This window comes from Calidris pugnax, unplaced genomic scaffold (assembly GCF_001431845.1).
Source record: "Calidris pugnax isolate Ruff unplaced genomic scaffold, ASM143184v1 scaffold24, whole genome shotgun sequence".
NCBI lineage: Eukaryota > Metazoa > Chordata > Aves > Charadriiformes > Scolopacidae > Calidris > Calidris pugnax.
The window spans coordinates 24,807,887-24,829,289 of record NW_015090922.1 but is presented as its reverse complement, the minus strand read 5'-3'; the positions used below and the strand labels follow the sequence as shown (position 1 = coordinate 24,829,289).

The following is a 21,403-nucleotide window of genomic DNA, read 5'->3' as shown; positions in this document are numbered from 1 at the left end:
TTTTTTTTTTTTTTTATTCCAACTTGCATGTAAATGAAAGTTGTAAGAATAGCTGGATGAAGTCAGTCCAAATGCGTGTCTTGCTTAGTTTCCTGCCTCTGACATTGGCTAATAGCAGATGACTGGAGAAGTGTGAAGGAATAAGAGAAATACATTGTGACAGTTTTCCAGAGTCTCAGTAGCTTTGGCTAGTCATGATTCAAAGATTTTTCCAGAGCCATGGTGTGTTTGTACATACTCTCAATGGATGATTCAACAGAGAAAACTTGTTATGAGAATTTCTTCCAAGAGAATCATTAAAAGCATGAATATGATATGGAAGGGGTTCAGAACAGTTGCTATAAAATGTCATGTAGAAGAAAAAAAAGATTAAAATTATTATTTCTATATTGTGGAGAAAGTAGGTCTAGTTTTGTCACTGCCAAAAGGTCTGCTGAGATAAATGGAATTCCTTGATGTAGCAAAGGAGGCCGTTGTATTTCTATTGAACCCTTACAGCAGTTCAGGACTTGTTAAAGAAGCTGCTTCATTATCAGTTAAGATCAAAGTTGTTCTCAAGCCAGCAAGTAGACCTGTTTGGTCTTGGACTAAATCAGAAGAAGAATTTATCTATTAAATAATCCAAAATTAAAAAGTAGCTATTGTGAAATCTTTTCTGGGAATACTATCCTTTACCTGTAGCCAAACAGGCAAAACCAGGAAAGGAGTAGATCACATTCAGTAGTGCAAATCAGAATTCTTAGTCTGGATCTTCTTAACACTGTGTGAGGTAGAAGCCCTACCTCATCATCAGAAAATGAGATAATAAAACAAAATCTGTTCTTTAGAAAAACAAATAAAGGGGAAAAAAATCCCACCCGTCAGGAAGGACTGGGTTTTTTCCATTGTATCTAATAATAATAATAATGCTACTAATAAAAAAGCTATACTTGAAAGAGGATAAGCACACTTAATGCAAGAAAAAAATTGAACACTACTGGATTTTTCTTAGCTAAAGAATTGGAAATTATGGTCTCAGAGCAACTGTGTCTTCTGAATGATTGTATTATCAGAAGTTGCTTCTTAAAGGCTTTGAATTTAGTTGAAGCTAGTTATATTCTGCTGTAGCAGAAATAATAAAAGTAATTGGCTGGCCATTCTGAATCTCTCTGTACAGAAGAAGCAATTGGAAAACCATCCACAACACGTTCAGAAACTTGAGTGCTTTACGTGTGTGTGTGTGTGTAATACTTATAGACGTGTATAGACTCTTGCTTTTCTAGCAGTAGCAGAAATAATAAAAGTAATTGGCTGGCCATTCTGAATCTCTCTGTACAGAAGAAGCAATTGGAAAACCATCCACAACACGTTCAGAAACTTGAGTGCTTTACGTGTGTGTGTGTGTGTAATACTTATAGACGTGTATAGACTCTTGCTTTTCTAGCAACCATTAGTGTGCTCACAGGACATGCAATCTGAGATGGTGATCTCAATTCTTGTAAGAATCAACTTTTTGAGTGAAGGTGCATATACCCCTAAAAAATTCAAATATAGTGGTCTTTAAACATGTTGTTCTTACAATATATGTTCCTTGTACTCTGCTTTCTTCCAATCAGAGAAAGTCCTTGTGGAGACTAAGAGAATAAATAATAGTTCTAGCAGTCAGCTATCACTCACAGACATAGCTTTCTGTGTGCAGACAGGTTTGTAATTCATCTACCAATTGGGAAGATATATGCAGATGTGGGTAAAAATGGTTACCTTATTTTATCAAAAAGATGCTAAAAATAAAACAACCACCCCACAACCTAAAATGTCAGTTCTTTACTATTACTGTTTCAAGGGGGGTGTGTGGGAATTATGTTTCTTTATATAATGTATATACATACACAAAAATAAAATTTTGATTCTTTTTTTTTTTTCCCCCTCAAACCTTATCAGTAGTATCCTTTACTTACAAGCCTGCTTTGCTCCCTGAATTCTGATAAGCAGAAGCAGCTGATGGAGTAGCTAGTACTGTAAACAAATGCAACTAAAGGACATCTTAAAGTTCTTTTCAAGGTAATTTTGAAAAGAATGCTTTTTCAAAAAAAAATAAATCTTTCAGAGGTACATTTCAAAATGAGATTATATGAGAACAGCAAAATTGACTTTGAGATTCTCATTACCAGAGAATCTTCTTTGAGTCCTTATTTGGGTAAATCAGTAGGTCTGCTTACAGCTGTATGTCGTCTTTGTAGGTTTTTGGAAATATGACCTGAACTTTCATGTTTCATGGCAGTACATTTATCTGGGTCCTATATATGTGGTGCTAATTAAACTTCTTAAGAATATGAGAACTAAAGAACAAAACAGCCATACTTCAAAATATGCTGACATCATGAGCATGTTAATCAACTCTGGATTAGCTGGAAACGGCAATGCATACTCTAGTGGCATTTTTGTGTATTTTTTTTCCTGATAATAAAGTCTTGTTTCCTAATAACAGAGGAAGCTATTATTTTAGCTGCCAGTTGCAGTAGTGTGTCATGTAATTAAAATAAACTGTCCTACAGTTCCTCAAGAGAAATGAGGAATAATCAAGCCTTAAAAGTGTTAAAATTTATGTACAGCTTTTGAAACATGAGTATGATTTCAAGTAAGTTCTTAATCCATAAACCCGTTCACACAGTGTGATGCACATGCTGCCCTGGGAGATGTGGCTTACAAGAACACACACCTCCCCTGGGAATGCAAGTGGGAGATGTGGGTGCTCCAGCTTCTGTGTCCCTGCGCTGCTTCCTCCAGTCTATTAACATGCATGCTGGTAGAAAGCACCCCTGAGGTCACCCATGTGCACTTAGATGTGGGGTGTACATGTTGCTCCCCATGATGCCTGTCCTTGCTGGGCATTGTCTTACCTCAGCATCTGACCAGGAGGCAGCTCTGTCTGGCCTGGGCAGAGATCTGCTGCTGGTGGTGTGACTTGTGATGGCATCAAACCAGGTTTTCCCTGCTGCTCTGGTACACTCTTCTGTCTCCCCACAGTTACGGATGTTCAAGCTTCTTTTATGCTTCCTGCCAAATGGGAGTCCTGCCCTCTTTAATCTAGCAGAAGAGTCGTCTTTCTCCTTAGCCCTCCTCAGTCAGTTTTGAGTATTCCATTCACACATAGTGTTTACACAGGCATTTCCATTTTAGCAGCTGGTTTTATCCTTGCCATTTTGCTGGGGGAGATGTGTGGATTCCCCAGCAGTAGGTAACATACTTCTCTGCTTACCTCTCAAGATGGGAGTTACATTCTGCTGTATTGCACTTTTAGAGTACTTTGAGTCATAATTCAAAGGAACACGTCCTGCCCCCGCTAAGGAGTATGTTTTGTTCTTCCGAGATCACTTTCCAGAGGAATCCTGATATTTGAGCAGATACTAGAACTACTGACTGTATTCAATTATAATCCATTTCTCCTGATTTGACTTTCACAGCAAGCTAGAGAAACAGAGGGAAGTATAGTGAAGCTTGTTTCTGTGCTGCTTTCTGCCTGGCAAAATTGCAATTACTTCTCAGATCTTTGTGGCCTTTTTTCTCTTTCTTTTAATAAGTTTTCTTCTGTAGGAACTTTGACTTTTGTATATTTGCATAGTCCTGAAATGCCAAGTTATCCTGGTAAAGGCATTAGGTGTTTTGAGATTTTCCTTCTTCAGTGAGTTTTATAGGTTGCATGTGGACATGTTTTTAAATTTACAGATAGCAATGTGACCAATCAAATGTTACTGTTTCCATGACGCTTATCTTCATATTAAATTATACTCGCTCTCCCTCAAGAATGACAGATTCACCTCCAGGAATATCTACTTAGAGCATACACAAACTCTTCAACTGCAGGAAGATGTCAATATAATTTTGGCATCTATGAAGAAAAAGTGAGTGCTGTTTAGCAAATGGGGAGTGCATTCCCAGGATTCCTTTTAGCCTCAGGTGGTCTTGGTTAGGAAGTTTTGAATGTGTAGTTGTACCCGTCAGAGACTTCTGCTCTCTGCTGTCAATAGAACAGTGTTGAAACAAAACTGTTGTCCCTAACCACTATTCAAACATGTCCCGTGCACCAGGGGAACTTTAAGCTAGCATCTGGAACTGCAGGTATCTGTCTGTCTTTCCTTGTTTTGTGAAAGCTCAGACTCAGCTGTCATATCTGTTTGACTAAGGTGAACTTGCAAGAACTTCAGGTACTTGCTGGTGTTTGCAAAGCTTCTGCTATGCAGTCAAGAACTTGATACACCATCGCAGGTTAGTGTTAGGTGTCACTTACAACCACTTACACCACAGCTGCCACAGACTGTTCTAAAACTTGAAGGTTTTTCTTTACTGCAATGTGTAGATTTTTGTAAAAGAAGCCTGGTCTGTTGAGCACCTTTCCCTGAAAGGAAGAGATCTGTTCAGAGCCTGTCTAGAAAAGATGTGCATGGATTCACCTGGCTATATTTTATGATACCTTGTGAGCTTTGCAGTGTGTGTGCCCCGGTCATCGTGACAATCATTGCAAACAGCCAGTTTTGGGCAAAGAAGTCCTTCCATCCACCTTGACTATCTAGGCTGATAAAGCTGAGATCTCTGTCCTTGGCTCAGAAGCTTGCTTCTGCAGTCAGACAGCTAAAGTGTGTAACTGTTGGCAGAACGTGGTTTATGTACTATTGTGGTATTCTTCAGGTACAGTCCATGTGTGTGGCATTTCTCTAGCATATGAAGAGCCATCATGTACCTGTAGTGATGAACAGTGACCCCACTTTGTTTTACGTTAGCAAAGAAGAATGATTCTGAGTTTCATCTTTATTCAGGGAAATGGTTAACCATTTAGCAAAGGGGGAATGCTGATAGGTAATCTAAATTTTAATCAATATCTTTCAAGGGCCCTGAGCATGCTAGCAGATGGGCTTCAGGCTACCGAGTCATGAATAGGAAGTGTCCTACAAGCTGGCTTCTGAGATTGGGGTCTGTTTTAAACGTTGGTAACAAGTGTCAGTATTAATCAGAGCCAGCTGGTTGTCAGAGACCCACTTGGGTGTATTTCAGATTTTCTTCTTAAGGAAATTGGGGTGTATCTTCTACCACTTCATTTCTGCACAGTGCACTGTCCTGGCTGCAGGGCATTTTACACACATGGGAGCAAAATCCCTGGTTTTGGACTTCTGCATGTTCAGCTTAATTCAGGTTGATCAGTAGTCTGCAGTTTCTTCCGTCTCATGATATGCATGCTGGATGACTCTTTGGATTAGGATTTATCTGTTTAGTTCCTAGTTATGGAAACTGATTGGTAATAGGTGTGCTTTTTCAAGAGTCCAGGTGCTGTACGTTGTTGTTTAATATGTACCTGTGGACTGCACAGTTCATATTCCCTAGTGTAAAAATTAATACAGGCAGTGTATTTTAGGGAAAATGAGTTACAGGTAAGTGATCTCTGTCCTTGAACACACAATCACTTTGCCTGAAAATAGGTTCCTATTGCAGCCTCCTTTTCTGTCCTTCTCTGTGACAGTTCTTGAAAAAGTAGATCAAATTAGTAGAATGGAACTGAAAAACAAACTTAGGCTGTGGAATGGATTTGGGTATACATTAGGTAAGATAGTATCCATAGTGCTTGGAAGTCATAGGAACAGGAGGGAGAAACCCCTTGATCTTGCTATGATCAAAATAAAAAACAGAAGTGTCTTGAGAGAGAAAAGCACCATACTTTTCTTGTAGCTTCAAATGGCAAGGAGCTAGTTTCTTTTGCATTTTTTCCTAGGGATAGAACTGCAAAGACATTGAGGAAGGAGATGCCAATAGAAATGGTGACCGGCGAGGATAGAAATGAGCTTAGGAGTGGGTTAGGTGATGGAGAGACTCAAAGGGCTTGGCTGTGCCAGGGATAAACGGCATGATAGGAGGGATGCAGATGTGGGGGTCTAGATTAGCTCTGGTGAGAGGTTTGGGGAGAGCAGAGGAAGAAAAGTAGCAGAACTGTTGATGGCAATGACAAAATGGGGAGAATCAAGATGATAGGGAAATATTGGAATAAACATACGGCAGGACCTAGGGTGAATTACAGATAAACAAGAGTCTTCTTTACAGAGCCCCAAGTAAAATCCTGCACTGTCTGCCATCTATGAAGCTGTTTCACTTAATTAAATGCAAAAGTGATGCACTTCACAAGTAAGAGATGTTACACTTATGATAGTGAAAATGTCATTTACTGTTTTAAGAAGTGGTGTTAAAAAAGTCATATAATTTTTAGATTTAAGTATTACATTTAAATTACCGAAATGTTTGCAAGCTATGAAGAACTTCAAATGAATGGAAGACAATACTTAAGGTTACTGGATTAAAAATGCAGATAATTGAAAATGCTTACTGAACATGAAAATACACACTGGATTTACATTCTCTGAGACCATTCCTTTCTGCTTGTTTTGTAATCATTTTGCTCTAAACTTAGTTTTAGACTTATTTTCAAAGTAAATAAATAATACCTGGTTTCTACCCAGCTCCTTCTTTAGGGTATGAGAGTACTTAAATGAGTATTAGAATGTTAATGAATGGAACTGACACGGGCAATTTCCAGTACTGATTTTTTAAATAAAAATATGAATATATGGTGCCCAAACTATTCCATCTACTTGTAATAGGTAGGAGAATTCAGGCTCTCTAGTTACCGTTTTTCTGAGAGAATTTTGAACTCTGTAGCATTAGTGGTTTGTATTATGGTTTGCTAATTAGGCCCTTGACGTTTACATGCTGTTTTGAAAAGAGGAGTTTTATTTACATAAGTGATTTCTTCCTCCTGGGTAGTTTCCAACCAAAGCCTGTACTCTTCTCAGCTGGAAAGTAGATAGGTAATCGTAACTACCAGTTTTCTTCCTGCTGTTTTCTGGCTCATCCTCCTGTCAGATCCTCCATCTGCTCTGTGATACCATTCCCACAACCTGTCTCTGCCAGTTCTTCCTAGATACTGTGCTTCCTTGCTAACTCTGATAGAAATTGTCAAAGCAATTGCGTGGCAAGAAATTGTCATGCCATATAGTTTTTTCAGTGCTCAAGAAGAACTAAGAAACTTCATAGGACATATATTAGCTGGATAAGTCTGTTGAATATTCAGTTTTCAAAATTGTTACTGAGTTAGTATCGGCATTTTTAAAAGTTTGAGTTTGTGTAAGAGTTCCAAGTGGTACAATTTGCATCTTGTGTCATTTGTGTGGATGGAAGGACAGGGCTGCATTCTCTTAGAATTACAAGTGAATTATTCTAGGCAAATATAGTGAGGCAATGACAAGTCTGAGTATTGTTACGGGCTTTAGGCTGTGGTAAGACTCCAGACACATTTGCTGTGTGATTTAGGTAACTTTATGTCTATCCATAGGTTGAAATGTAATTTTTTGGGAGAACTGAGTTCATAATGAGTTTGGAAACAGCAGAGTAGTTATTTCTAATAATTGCACTGACATTGTGATTTTGATGTGTAAGTACATTTGGAGATCCTCATAGCATCTCAAAATGTGAACTTGGTCAAATACTATCAAAGATACTTTGCAAATCTTACCTGGTCTCACTGATAGGGAACAGTGATGTCTAAAGTCAGCCTTTTGACTGCTTTGGTTCCAAGTATTTAAAAAAAAGTGATAATTACTACATTTGAGACTATTCATTCTTATGATAACTGTTCACATTTCACCTTTTCCTGGCTGCTCTGTTCTAGGCATCCTAAAGGAGGATCATTTATCCGGCCAAATAAGGCAAATTTTGGAGTAGATTTTCTTACTGCAGTAAAGAATCGGTATGGATTGAGTGATGAGCAAGATGTTCAACACGGGACAGAGAATACGTTAGTATTTGGAAAGAAGACTGTGGAATTTGTTGGCATGGATTCTATTGCAGAACAACAAAGGCAAGTGTAATATATGGAAATCTTAAGAAACGTTCCTAGTGGTTGATTAGTCAAGTAGTAGTTCAACTGTAAGGAAAGGAAGCTGACTGTCTTGCATAAATATTGTCAAATCTCTCAAAGTAAGCCAAACTGCACTACGGTGGAAGAGACAAGAAATTTCCCTATTGTGACTTCCTAATTTACGTGGTTTATGGATAGGAACTGAGACTATTTGCTCACAATATTAATTTTGATTTCATAAAGTAGGTGGTGATGATATTTGGGAAGGAATGAGTGAGATAAATTATCATGATATTGGCAATCATTATACACATGCATGGTCCTTTTTAAATAGATCTATTTTAATCTTTTCTTAGTATTGTACAGTATTTCGTTTCATCCTTGTTTACTCATATCAGTAGTGACTTTGTAACTGAGAGAGGGAAAGCAGAACATCACTGTACTGCTAGTGAAGAAGTCTTTCTGTCAGTTTATGTCATGTTCACTTATCTGGAAGTGTAAAAAGGAAAGAAAAAAAGAAACTTAATGATGTGTAATAAATGGGAGTTTTAATGACCTCCGGCAGCAGAGGTATCAGTTCAGTAGGTGGCAGTCTCCTCCTGAGCTGATGTTCCACAGCTATTCTCCCTTTGTCTCCCAGAAGATACTAAGTAGTCAAAAATACGCTTTGTCTTTTTTGATAAGTTATACACAGAATGACCAAGTAACTTGGGACCTCTTGCAAAAAGTATTACAAGAAACATGTTTAACTTGGAACCTCTAATTGAGTTCCAATTTGCAGAGCTATACGTGGTCTGTTTTATCACTCTTTTTTTCAGTTGGATGAGAGTTGGTTACATTTTTTGAGGAGGGTGAGGGTTGTGGTTCAACCAGACCTATTTTGTAGTAGCTGTGTAAAGGCAAAAAATAGAGCAGAAATGTCTGGTTTTGAGCAAGAAAGACACTGCAATGTAGCAATGTGATATGATATCACATTGAGATACATGTGAGATGATATGTATGAAGAGGATATTGTTTAGTTGTAACAGCCAGGTATTTATATAACGTATCTATTTCTGTTTGAAGATTACTTAACAGAATGTTCTTTCTCATTTAGCCGACTGAACCAACTGGTAGATATCTCGGTGCGTGAGTGTGCAGTGAGCCATGCTGGTCAGAAGGAGGAAATCAGCAGAACATGTGCTAGTATCCTTTTTTGCTATGTGGCATGATACCGCAAATAAACTACATGTTTTAGCATTCCAAGTGTTCACTTCAATGAATGATATTTGTATCCTTTTAAATATTTTTGAAACTGCAGTTTATATTTAGAAGATTAATGCAATATTTACAGGGTTAAAAAGTAGATGTCTGCACTTTTTGAGAGGGCATGCAAATTGTGGATAAAAATAGAAATATTGTCATAGGGTGCAACTGTGACTGCAATTTCAGAGGGCTCAAGCAATTGTGTTTTTTTTAATTTAAGTCTAGAATAGGTCACCCCGTAAAAATACAACTGATATGTTCTGTAGGCACCAGATGTTTCCAATATATAATAAATAATTTATTCAATATACTGCATGTTATAGTGATGTTACGGAAATACAAAACAAGTATTATTTGTTCATTATAAGGGCAGATGAGAGTTCCTGTCAATACAGAAATTAATTCATTTAAGGATTTGTAAAGTTAAGATCTCTTATGAAACTATAAGCCATTTCTATACCACAAATTAAAAATTAAAAATTAAATTAAAATTAAATTTGCTGTAACTGAGCAGTAGTATCTCTTAGTGTAATCTATTTCTCTTTATTTGGTTTAAAACCAAACCCTAATTCTAATTTCTGATAAAGGAAGTTCAGATTCGGGATGTTTCTTTTTCTTAACGTGAACTTTCAGATATCAGGCATATAAATCTATCAAAAAATCTGATATCCTCTTGGGAGACAGTAACAGCTATTGCTTCTCAAGTTCAAAATCTGGAAGTACTTAATATCAGGTATGAACATTCGTAGTTGGGTTTCTGTTCCTTTGTGGTAGGGACAAAAAAGAAGAGGCTCTTTTAGATACTGGGTCAGCTTTCTGAAGGTAACTGGATCCCTCAATACTCATTTTAATGGGAGCTTAGTTTTTAAATATATATTTTTTTTAAATCTTGTCCTTAAGCAGCTCATGTGTGTGCTACATTTTTCAGTCATCCCTTTTCAAGGAAAGAGTAGAACCATTGGAGCTTTGCATCTATGTAAAGCTAAATTCTGGAGAAGTGCTTGGGACAGATGGATGTTGACTGGAGTTTTGTAAAATTAAAAAAAAAATCACAGTTGTTTGAAAAACAGAATACAGATTTCAGCCATTAAACATTTACAGGAGTTTAGGCATTTGTCAATGTGTTCTACATAACAGATTTCACCATTTTTATGCAAACCTGTTTGTTGGCTAGGGAGACTGAATTAAAATGCATTACAGATTTATACAGGGTGCTGTAGACTTTTTTTAAGCAGTTAGACCAAAGGGTAAAAAAAAAAATTCCTCGGAGTGGAAACAGGGAGTATAGAAACTTTACAGCGTGGTGAGATGCCCTGGGATGTCCAAGACAATTAACTCTCTTGAGTTTAAAGCTTAGTTTCCCCAAGGCAGAGCTGACTGAAGCCGTGTGTGCATCCGCACTGCGCGTGTGCAGTGTCTGGTGTGCAGCAGGGAGACAGCCCCACAGCAGACGTGTGCTTGTGCAGCAGGTCAGACCCTGGCTCCTTGTGCGCAGGGACCGCGTGGCAGCGGCACGGTGTGGGGACCCCACTGCCAGACAGACCCCTCAGAAGAAGCCCAGACCTTGAAGGGGCTTTGCTGCAGGAGCTTGCGTGCTATCTGTGAAAGCAGTAGTAACACATCCTTATCACTTAAAAATTTCACTTAGCGTTTTTTAGTTAGGTTTAGCAGTAGCTATCTGTTTGCCTTCTGGGTTTGCAGACCTGTCTGGGTTTTTCTCCTGAGCTCAGAAAATTTTTTCTACGTAGAAAAACTGTGAAGTAAATATATTTTCGTTTTCTTTTAAAATCATTCCAGGTGTCTTAAGACTTTATCTCTGGTTTTCATTATTGTTGATATATTCTGACTGCCCAGGCAAGTCTTTATTTAGGAGCCCACTTTTGTTAAAGAATTATGCTTTGCCAACAGTGTCTTGACACCAAATGAAAATATGCATAATGCCTTAAGTATCCCACGACCCATTCTGTTCCTGTCCTGAAATGTTGCCAATAAGAATTGTGGATCGTGGTGACAGATCTAGGGGAAGATCTCAGGAAGATCTCTTGTACAGTGATGACACTAGAAAAGGAGGGAGGATGTTGTTAAATAAAGCTGCAATTCCACCAAATCAAGAAAGAATTCACAAAATAATTTAAAAATAAAGAACATTTCTAGTGCACACCTATACACTGTAGCTAACACATGCCAGAATAATTTTCTGGTGTGAACTAACACAATGGATTAAACTTTGTAAATAGGTAGCAGCCTAAACCACTAATTTTAAGAGGTTAATGTTAGAGCTGCAACTTAAGGAAGTTTGTTCTGTTGATAAGATTAACACTATGACTGCTGACTCTTGAAGCAGAGTTGTTCAACTGTTTTGGAGGTCATACTAGTCATTGAAGATGGCAGCAGGGCAATAGGACTGAAGGCAGAAACCCAAAATCCAACTTTTTTTTTTTATTTTGAAAAGTTTATTTGGAGAACTGTGTTGAGATTAGCAGCTTCCAAAGCCTTCATTGGGGTCACATGAAGTGACATGTACTGTACAACAATTGAAAGTGATGTCAGCTAAATTGAAATGTTTACCAAATTAATTTAATTAAAAAATGACCCCAGTTTTCATATTTGTTTTTCTAGTTAATGTGACAAAAATGTGTTTCTTAAATAGTTGTATCTGTTCTATTTTCTTTAATATTTAGCACTGAACAGCTGTTTGCAACCTGGGTGCTATTTGTAAATCTAACTTTGCCTCGAGCATATGTTGTCATTATCTATTATCAGCATGCAGAAAATTTATTTTAATTGACCTAGAATAATTTTTTTCAGTTTTTCTTTGTTGAGAAGTGTAGTCTAGACTGAAGGGTTTTCAGAAGTTATTTGTGATAAAACTGAAAAGCAAAATGGGATTGATGCTGGAATCTGATACTTATGACTACAAACAGAAACCGTCTGGATTTGTTTTTATTGTTTTGACCTTCTGTTTACATTAAAAAAGGAAGGCATTAGCAGATAAGTCTGTTACTGAATTTTTTGTGCGAGAAAGGTTGGAAGAGGAATAAAACTGATTAGACATCCATCACTCTCTAAGAGCTTGTTTAAATGGGGAAATTTAACCCGTAAGTATGTAGGTATAACTACACTGAGAGATTTTTACCATAATATGCAGATAGATCAGACCTTAGGAAAGAAAGAAAAAAATTGTTTGGGGATGAATAATAAAAAGTAATTTAAAAGCTGCAGATCTGAGAATCTTTTAACTATTTTATAGTGATATTTTGCTGCTGAGAGTGGATTTTACATCCTTTTGTTCTGCTGGAGTCTGGATAGACATGTAGGCTCTTTATTTTCAATCGACACTAAGGAGTTTAAGCCCAAAATCTGACTTTGTTTCATTTAATATTAATGAAAATCACTCTTTTCATATTCAAAGCTTAGGGGAGGAAAAGGGAGGAAGGAGGCCGCAGATGAATAACTATGCATTCATGAAGTAGGAAACTAAATGAGGAAAGAGTACATTTGAATATAACTAGAAGGATATTTTATAATATTTTGAAATATATGACATCTTGGCAGTGACTATTTAATTTTTTTGTGTAAATTGTATTTGTGTAAATTGTATGTGTTATATCAAATTAATCACTTAAATAAATGTAATTATTCATTATGCTAATAATTATTCTTTTTACACAGTGAAAACAAAATGAAATTTCCATCTACATCTACTTCTGCATCCAGTGTATTTTCAAAATTGAGGATTCTGGCACTTAATCAAACTGAGATAACATGGGCAGAGGTAATAACCTTTCTTGGATTTGTTTTTATTTGTATTGTTAGGTTTTTGAGGCAAGGAAAGCACAATAAACCTCTATGCACTGTATTATTCAACTGAAATGTAATCATCCTTAGAAAAGGTGCAGTGGCCTAACTGTAGTAGTTATGTAGTAGCTAATGCAGTTCCTGCATAATGTAGTAAGTACATTGGCACAAGAGTCTAATGAGAAGCATTTAACTTCATCTACATTTGTAAATTACCAAGTCACAATAAAGCCCTTTGAGGAGGGAAACATGTCCTGTAAAATATCTTACAGTTAGAAATCGAATTAATGCATTTGAGAGTAATGAATTCATATTTATGAATTCATAAAAAAACACTTTTTAAATTCAGCATTTAGATCATAATGTTATATTTGTCATTCTGTTTCCAAGAAGAAAAGCTAAGATTTTGTATTTATAAAATAATCTACTGTTATACAGGGTGAAATTAAAATCTGGGTTAGAACAGAGGTGTGTAGGATCATGTTTCTCACACTGGCAAGTGGCAAGTAGCAAGTAGTTGGGAAAAACTCTAGGCAAAAGATAGTTATATGATAAAGTAATCTGGAATTTTGCAGCTTCCTGAGCTGGAGACTATATATCTGTATTTAATTAATCTTTGTGAATTTTTTGTTTCATTATTTATCTAACAGTATTAAGAACCCATTTGAAATTTTTGATATGCACATCATATGTGCTGTATGAACAAATACCCTTTGTGGTTTTGATCTTGCTGCCTAATAATTTCATTTCATAAATCCCAATATTTTATATGATAGCAACTGATACAGCTATTCTCTGTTTTGTAGCTTTGATGATTCATGTTAAGCACTTTTTTGCCTTTCCCATGTATATTATTTGCTTCCTGGACTAAAGAGAATGAAAATATAGGAACATGTGAAAGGAACAATGAACACATAGGAACATTCATAGGAACAATGAAAACACAGGGACTTAGGTGGCAACAATTGTTTCTTATTGTCTTATTTCTTTTGCCATAGGTCTTGGATTTCATTTTTTCTTTTTTTTTTGATTAGCTGTAGCTATTCCACTGGCAATTCATCCCCTCTTTCCCACCAGCTATCTACAGCAAGCCCCCAGCCTTTCCTGAGTGTTAATTCAGTGTCAGGGTGTCAGATCTGTGAATTTTTGTTTCTGTATGGAAGCAGTTTCAAGCAATAGTTAAAAATTCAGCAATGTGAGTTTCTTAGAATTGTTTTGTGACTATCCTTTGGTTTTGGCAATTTCCTAGTCATTTGGTCAGTCTATTGAAAAGCCTTCTGGTACTTCAGTTTTGTGCAGTTTTTCTGTCCTGTCCATCACAGCGCAGGGCTTTTGTAGTGGAATCCTCCAGATGTTCTCTGTGGTGAACGTGCACCTAATTTCTCTTGACTCTGCAGGTTTCTTTTCATGCTTCCTCATCACTAGTTGATAAACTATTTTGGTCTGTCTTGTTGACGTAGAGAAACACTATCCAAAGTAAAGAGATAAAATATTGCTGTTTCCTACTCTTGCTCTGGAGTGGGAAATGTTATATGTGAGTTTGTAAGTTTACATGTGTTAAGGATATGGTAGCTGGATGATGATTTGTATTTTTGGGTGTGAAGCAGTTGAGCCCTAAATCATATGCCACTACTTGAAGAGATCTGTGTAATATTTGGTATTGTATATATAATGAAACACTTATATATGCATTCAGCTGTATAACTTCATACAGCTCGAACAGAGGGAATGTTGAGGAAAGGAGGCTTTTTGGTGTCTAGGATAGTGGATGTTTATAGGAGAATTGGTTAGCTATATAAATGATTGAATTGTAGCAAGTAACAAATGATAAAAGAAGAGGAAATGGCGTCAAGTTGTGCCAGGGGAGGTTTAGATTGAATATTAGGAAAAATTTCTTCACAGAAGGGGTTATCAAGCATTGGAACAGGCTGCCCAGGGAAGTGGCTGAGTCACCATCCCTGGAGGTATTTAAAAGACATGTAGATGTGGTGCTGAGGGATGTGGTTTAGTGGTGGTTTTGGCAGTGTTAGGTTGGACTCATGAAAGGTTCCTTCCAACCTAGACAATTCTATAAATTTGATTGTCCAGATCTCTGAACGTTACTGCTTTGTAACCTTTGTAACCTCCTGTAAAAACAAGCATTAGGCCATTATGCTGTGCATGTGTATGTCTGTGCTCCTGCATCTCAAAAACTTTTAATCTCCTGGCCAATTTCAAAAGCATTTTGAAATGAGACGGGGCTTTAAAAATAATGTATTATCTACAAGGTCCAAGAAAATAGGAATTAGGTGGAGGAAAGAGTCCCTCTCAGTTTCCTCACCAAGGAAGGAGTGGCAGGAAGAGGTCACGCTTAGCTCCACTCTGGAGAATACACGCAAGAAAAACCTCAGCAAAATAAAATCATTTGTGACTCACAGGCACAAATCTGTAGAAAACTAGTCAGTTCAGTGCTTATGGAACTCCTTTTGCTAGAACTGCAAAATTTTTGACACTGTCACAATTGCATATAAAACTGGGATTTATGCCAGCACTTTCTGTCACTTCGTAATAAGTGTTTACTTTTAAAAGTTGTGTTATCTGCTCTAGATGGTTGCAAAAAATAAGTCTGTAAAACAGTAATTTTAATGTAATTTCAGGACACAGGATTTCAAACAAATACATCAAATACAAAAAATATGTAGCCTTTTTCAACTAATTTGTTCTCCTTAGAGTACTTGAAAGCTTCAGGATATGTGCTGACTTTATGCAATTCTTGGTTTTTAGTGGTTTCATGTTCTGGCACAGTCCCATGACAAAGAAGCCTTCAAGCTCTGATAAATTAAGACATTATAAAAGTCTGTCAGACCTGATGAGATGTGCAGAAGTTCCAGAACTTTAGCCGTCGAGTATATCCTGCCATTTCCTCACCTCATTGTAGGGAAAATCCGATCACTTCAACCCTACAGAATAAAATAAACTCAGTTTCCAAGTCACACAGTCTTAGGTCGGGCAGCTTCCAGCCTCAAGCTGGGACCTGTAAGTCCTGTCACTGTGCAGAACCCCTTTGATGTCATCTGTGCTGATAAATCCAGACACAGGAACAAGCCAGCTGGAAGAAAGGGAGGGCCAGGCAATCCGTAATACTTGTTTCTCTGTTTTGGGGAGCTATGGCTTGTTCTGAGGAAATCTGTGTCAAGTATAATTTCCGGAATAATTTTCCCCAACTTTTGTTATATTAAATAAAGTTTTGCTCTTAGGTTCTTCTTTGTGCTCCAGGATGGCCAGCACTTGAGGAATTGTACCTTACTTCTAATAATATTACAGTTTTGGAAAGGTGAGTAACTTGTCAGTCCTTTGTGACTGATGCACTGTGAATTACAAAGCAGGTAAAGTTACATTCCTGTAATGTTTACATCACCATGACATAATTGTAAAAGAAAAGATGCAAACTTCAGGTGCTGTACTTCAAAACATCTACAAATATGCACAATTATTTGCATGCTATATTCTTAGAGAACTAGTGTTTTCATTAACAAGTAACTTCAAATGTTCTGCATCTGTGTTTGTTTTTCCCCAACGTGGCAGGCCGGATAATGTCCTGCAGACCCTGAAGCTGTTGGACCTTTCAGACAACCAGTTACTGGATGGAAATCAGCTGCATCTAATAGCACATCTCCCCAGGTAGCTGTTAAACACATTTGCTGGGAATTCTTTGTCCTGGATATTTATCTCCCTAGTCCTTGCTGACTAAAATATGATAGTATTGGTGTTGTGTGGAAGATTTGTGGGATCTTGAAATAGAGGCATTTTGCCCTCTTGAAGAGAGTAACTGAATTATTTAATTGAGCTATTTTATTTTTGTTGTGTAGTAACACATTCTTAAGCTGTACGTTATTAGGTTTTCATTATATACTTATGCAATTAAAGTGATTTATCACATTACTAAGTTCTTTATGTATTAGCGTTTGGGGTTTATCCAAGATGACATGACTGTGGGGTTTGTGTGGAGTGATCTGACCATGAGGGAGTAATGCAGGTTCCTCAGTAGTGTCACAGCCACCAACCCACCACCACCAAAAACGAACAAACAAAAAAAAACCAACCAAAAAATGCAAAACCCTGTTCTCAAAAGAACATCTGTAGTAAAGGCCCTTACACAGATTCTTCTGGTTTCCTGCAGTGTGTTTATGGTAATTCCAGGCCTGAGCTGTGACTCCTGGCTTTGGGGCTACCATCCAGGGAAAGGAGGTGTCTGTTCCTTAAGCACTTCAGTTACAGTGACTGGAAAATTGTGGGACTAATACAATAGTTTTGCTAATTTTCAGAATTGCTGTCTTGCACTGTACACCAAAATAGCAGCCATGATTTTAAATACCCACAGGCTATTTTAAAAAATAATTTAGAAAATCACACCATTTAAATCCAGGAGCCGTTTTGAAAGCTTGAAATCATTGCAGTTATTCTCTGAAAAATTTATTCTCTGAACACTGCTGAAGTCTGGGTACTGTCTGTGAAGCTGCTGCCCATTTGTCAGTGATTGTGCATCATGTCTGAAGTTTATTAGATATTAGATTTTTGTTTTTTAAAAAATGGAGGTATTATTTCTTACAAAAAACTTCCCTGTGCCTTGTACAGTAATTATTGTATCTATTAAATTTCAGATTAGAACAGCTAATACTTAGAAACACTGGAATATCTTCTATAAACTTTCCTGATGCTGGATTTGGTATGTAAAAGTAATTTATTTATAGCTTTACCATTCTGTTTATTTAAGGTTTTCACTATTGTCTTGTGTATTTACTCTTTTTCCTAGGATGCAAGACTAAAATGTTTCCTTCACTAAAACACCTTGCAATAAATGGCAATAAAATATCACAGGTAGGTTAATTGTGATAGTTTCCCATTTTGTAAAGATGTGTATCTTTGTTTAAGACTAACTTACAATTTGCTGCTTTAAAATTTCTTTTATTGTACATGTAAGCTCCTGAGGCAACTATTGAATGCTTTGATTAACACAGACGCATAATTTAAAGATTTAAAAACATTTTTTAACCTCTCAGTTCAACATGTTTACAGTAGCAAGTCATATCCCTCTGCTACCCCAAAATTCCTCTCGCAGAATGACCTAAAATGCTGAGTAGTTCCTCAGGTTTTTTTGGTTTTGTTTTTTTTTTTTTTTACTTACTTAAATGTAACACAGTTTTTCCTCAGCTGGATGACCAGGAGGAAAGTACCTGGTTCTGTTGTCTGGAAGAATAGTTTCAGTCATGGTCTTTGTACAGGAAAAGCCAATCTTACTGTGTAATGGTCTGAAACGAACTATATTTTATATTTCCTCAAAAGACTGTTCCCTTCCATTTCAGTGGTCATCTATCAATGAGCTTGATAAACTGCCAAGTTTGCGGTCACTGCAGTGTCACAATAACCCCATCATGGACACAGAGAAGAATCCAGAGACCCTGAGACAGCTAATTATTGCTAAAATTGGGGGCTTGGAGGTTTTGAACAGGTCTGAGGTACGTGATATTTCAACAAATTGCATGAATCTGGGGAAAAAGATTAAGTCATTATTTGAGAACTTGTTTTCAGTTTCTTTTAAGATTCCTGTTAGTTTGGGTGCAGGAAAAGTAACGTCCTGACTGTTCCATTACCTGGTCAGTGGGGCACTCAGTAGGGTGACAAGATCCTGCCCTCTTTGTGAAGGCTGTGAATTCAGTGGGGACGAGGACAAGATGGAGGAACGGGGCCCGAGGCGTGCTGAAGTTGCAGGATTGTTAACAAAAACCACACTCTGGCCAAAAGAAAAAGCAGGGTAGTTGAATCTGTTTCAGTGACAGTAATACAGGCATTTGCCTTCTCTAATAGGAAAATAGTGTTATCTAAACCAAATCAAACTTCTGTTTATCATAAAAGAGAGCAGAAGCAGCATCTGTTCCATAGCTACAAAAAAAAAACAGTCTCATGTCATCATATGCAGTAATGGCTTTGCTTAGATATTCATTTATGGAGCAGTCAGTAGATGGTGGTTGGGCTTGTAAGATTCTTAGCAGCATTAAAACACAATGAAGTAAGAGCAAGCAGTCAGTGTCACTAATTAAATTTTATTCTGTGGAAAGTTGTATAATTATATTATGTGCCATTTCTGTGTCAGTACAGATCCTTCCTGCTGAAAGAAAAGGAGCAGAACTTGATTATCGCAAAATATTTGGAAATGACTGGTTAGCAGCTGGGGGGAATTGCAACCCAGAGAAAAACAAACCCAGTGAAGAATTTCTTGCTGCCCATCCCAGATACCCATTGCTTTGTCTGAGTAAGTACAAGCACAGTAAAATTAGCATTTCCTCCCTGCTGGCCTTGCGGCAGCGCTGCTCCGGGCTCCCTGCAGTTTCCCTTCCGCGCTGCTGTTGCGGTGCCTTAGGGAAGCCCACCCGTTACAGGCCTGTGTGCAAATGGCTCCTGCTTCTGTGGGGCAGCCCCATAGCTCTGCACCCTTCTGGGCACTGCTGCCCCAGGGATGGCACCTGGGAGCACCTGCAGCTTCTCCATCTGGGGCTTTTTCAAAGTGGGAATGTTGAGCAGCACCTCCATGTGCCTGTCAACTATTCCACCCCTCCCCATGTGCCTGTGGGCCCTACAAAAGGCTGTAGCAGCTGATCAAGGCTCATCTCCACAGCACTTAGCGATGCAGGAGCTCGGTGTCCCTTGTGCCTCATCCAACACCGCTGTGCTCTTAGGGCTGATGTTGAGTTTTAGTCTCTGAAAGTTCACGGCTACATGCCCTTTCCTCCCTTCTGCAGAATATGGTGCACCTGAAGAAGGAGAACTGAAGGGACGACAGCCTTCGACTCTGAAAAATCAGCTTCTGAGTAAGAGGCCAGAAATGGTCAAAATTGTTCCTTCTGCAGTTAAAATATTTTACAAGCTTAGTATTTCCTGTGTGTTTCTGGAGAACAAAAGGTTCCAAAGCCTTTGAGACGTCACAGAATCCCAGTTTGTAATTCTGTGTCTCCGAACTGTGTGTCTCAATGAGCTTGACTAGATACCTGCTTCTGTGTACTCTTTCCCCCCCTCAGCCCAAGCAGAATGATTTTCTTAATTAAGGCTTAATGGAGAATAGAGGTAATCAATACTCTCTTCTGACACTGTGAATGGCTTCTCTACAGAAGACATTTGAGATTTTAACCTTAATAGCTGCACTGATTTCTGATTATTTTTTTTTTTGTAATAGCTTCTTAACTTTGAGACAGTCAAGACAAATATGGGTAGCTTTGGTGTTTGGGGCTGTCTATGTATTAAAGTAGGTTACAGAGTTACACCCCAGACTTACAGTTGATTTGTTTCTGTTGGTAGAAGACCTGAACCTTTTATTGCTCCATGGGCAAAATAGTATTTGAAGGCATTACATTGTAATACATATAGGCAGAAGACTAACTAGAACAAAGAATCTAGCTGGTTAGATATAATAGAAACCTTTTTTAAGGATGAGTCTCTTAATGTCTGTAAAAGAATTAGGCTAATAACTTCCTTAAAATGTGCTTGTCCAGGGATTTTGAGCCATTGAGGGTCAAAAACCTGCTTTAAACTGTGAAAGCAGTTTTCATTCTACTGTAGGTTTTTTTAAAAAGTAACTACAAATCAAGAAATGTTAGGGAGCTACTACTTTTGACTAAACATATGTTAAGTATTGGGGGAGTCAGTTTTAAAATATTTTCCCTGTTTTACCAAAGATGAATAAAAACTTGATTATTTTAATAAAATTACTTTTAATTTTGTAGAGAACGACTAAATGCCATCTTACCTGCACAGATAGAGGCTATCATCCAAACTTTTTTAGAAGATCAGGCTGAGCTGGGGCAACAATTTGTGATTGATAAAAACAAACTAGACTCTGTTCATTCACTAATGCCTCTCCCTTCTTCCTTTAGCTTTAACAATTAAATGTCCTGAGAACCCTGAACAGAAGCCAGTAGAGAAAAAGCTACCAGGTAAGAAGTCTCGGGTTGTGTTTAAGTAGTTGGTTTGTAGCTTCTTTTCACATAACTGTATTAAAAAATGGCAGTTGCCTCTGGTTTGTCAGCTCCAGAAGATTCTCCCCTGAAGACTGTAAGGTAAAAATTGTTTGAAAAAGTCATTATTTTTCTGATCTTCATACTTACTTTCAGTCCAGCTTAAAGATTAAAAGGTGATGCTTGTCTTATGACTCCGCTGCTGGTTTCATGATTAATGTGTCTGAGGCAATCAAAGGCTAATTAACTGGTATGAAATGTGGTGGATGTGTTAACCAAATAACAAGAACATGAAGTTGTAAGAGCCAAGTACAAGAGCTCCTCAATATCTGAATATCTGCAGTTCTAGATATTGAGGTCTAATGTCTAATACATTAAGTCAAATACCTAATTCTGACTTGTATCAAATTTGGTTTTTGAAGTTTTAGTGCCTGTAGTATTTAGATTGTTCTAAATCAAACTGGTGTTTTGGAAAGATGTGTCAGAATGGAGTCTGAGA

The 21,403-nt window shown here is 37.5% G+C and overlaps 1 protein-coding gene across 4 annotated transcripts in view; it reads left to right on the top strand.

The window, feature by feature from the left end:
• The window catches only part of TBCE (tubulin folding cofactor E), a 31,814-nt gene that overhangs the window by 8,868 nt on the left and 1,543 nt on the right, over positions 1–21,403 (top strand). For all 4 annotated transcript variants that reach the window (XM_014950615.1, XM_014950614.1, XM_014950618.1 and 1 more), the window contains 12 exons: positions 7,688–7,876; positions 8,973–9,061; positions 9,755–9,854; positions 12,794–12,896; positions 16,156–16,232; positions 16,484–16,579; positions 17,560–17,624; positions 17,712–17,776; positions 18,262–18,414; positions 19,055–19,208; positions 19,696–19,764; positions 20,824–20,883. In XM_014950615.1, coding sequence (XP_014806101.1) covers positions 7,688–7,876; positions 8,973–9,061; positions 9,755–9,854; positions 12,794–12,896; positions 16,156–16,232; positions 16,484–16,579; positions 17,560–17,624; positions 17,712–17,776; positions 18,262–18,414; positions 19,055–19,208; positions 19,696–19,764; positions 20,824–20,883 — 1,220 coding nt within the window. The remainder of the gene's footprint in view (positions 1–7,687; positions 7,877–8,972; positions 9,062–9,754; positions 9,855–12,793; positions 12,897–16,155; positions 16,233–16,483; positions 16,580–17,559; positions 17,625–17,711; positions 17,777–18,261; positions 18,415–19,054; positions 19,209–19,695; positions 19,765–20,823; positions 20,884–21,403) is intronic.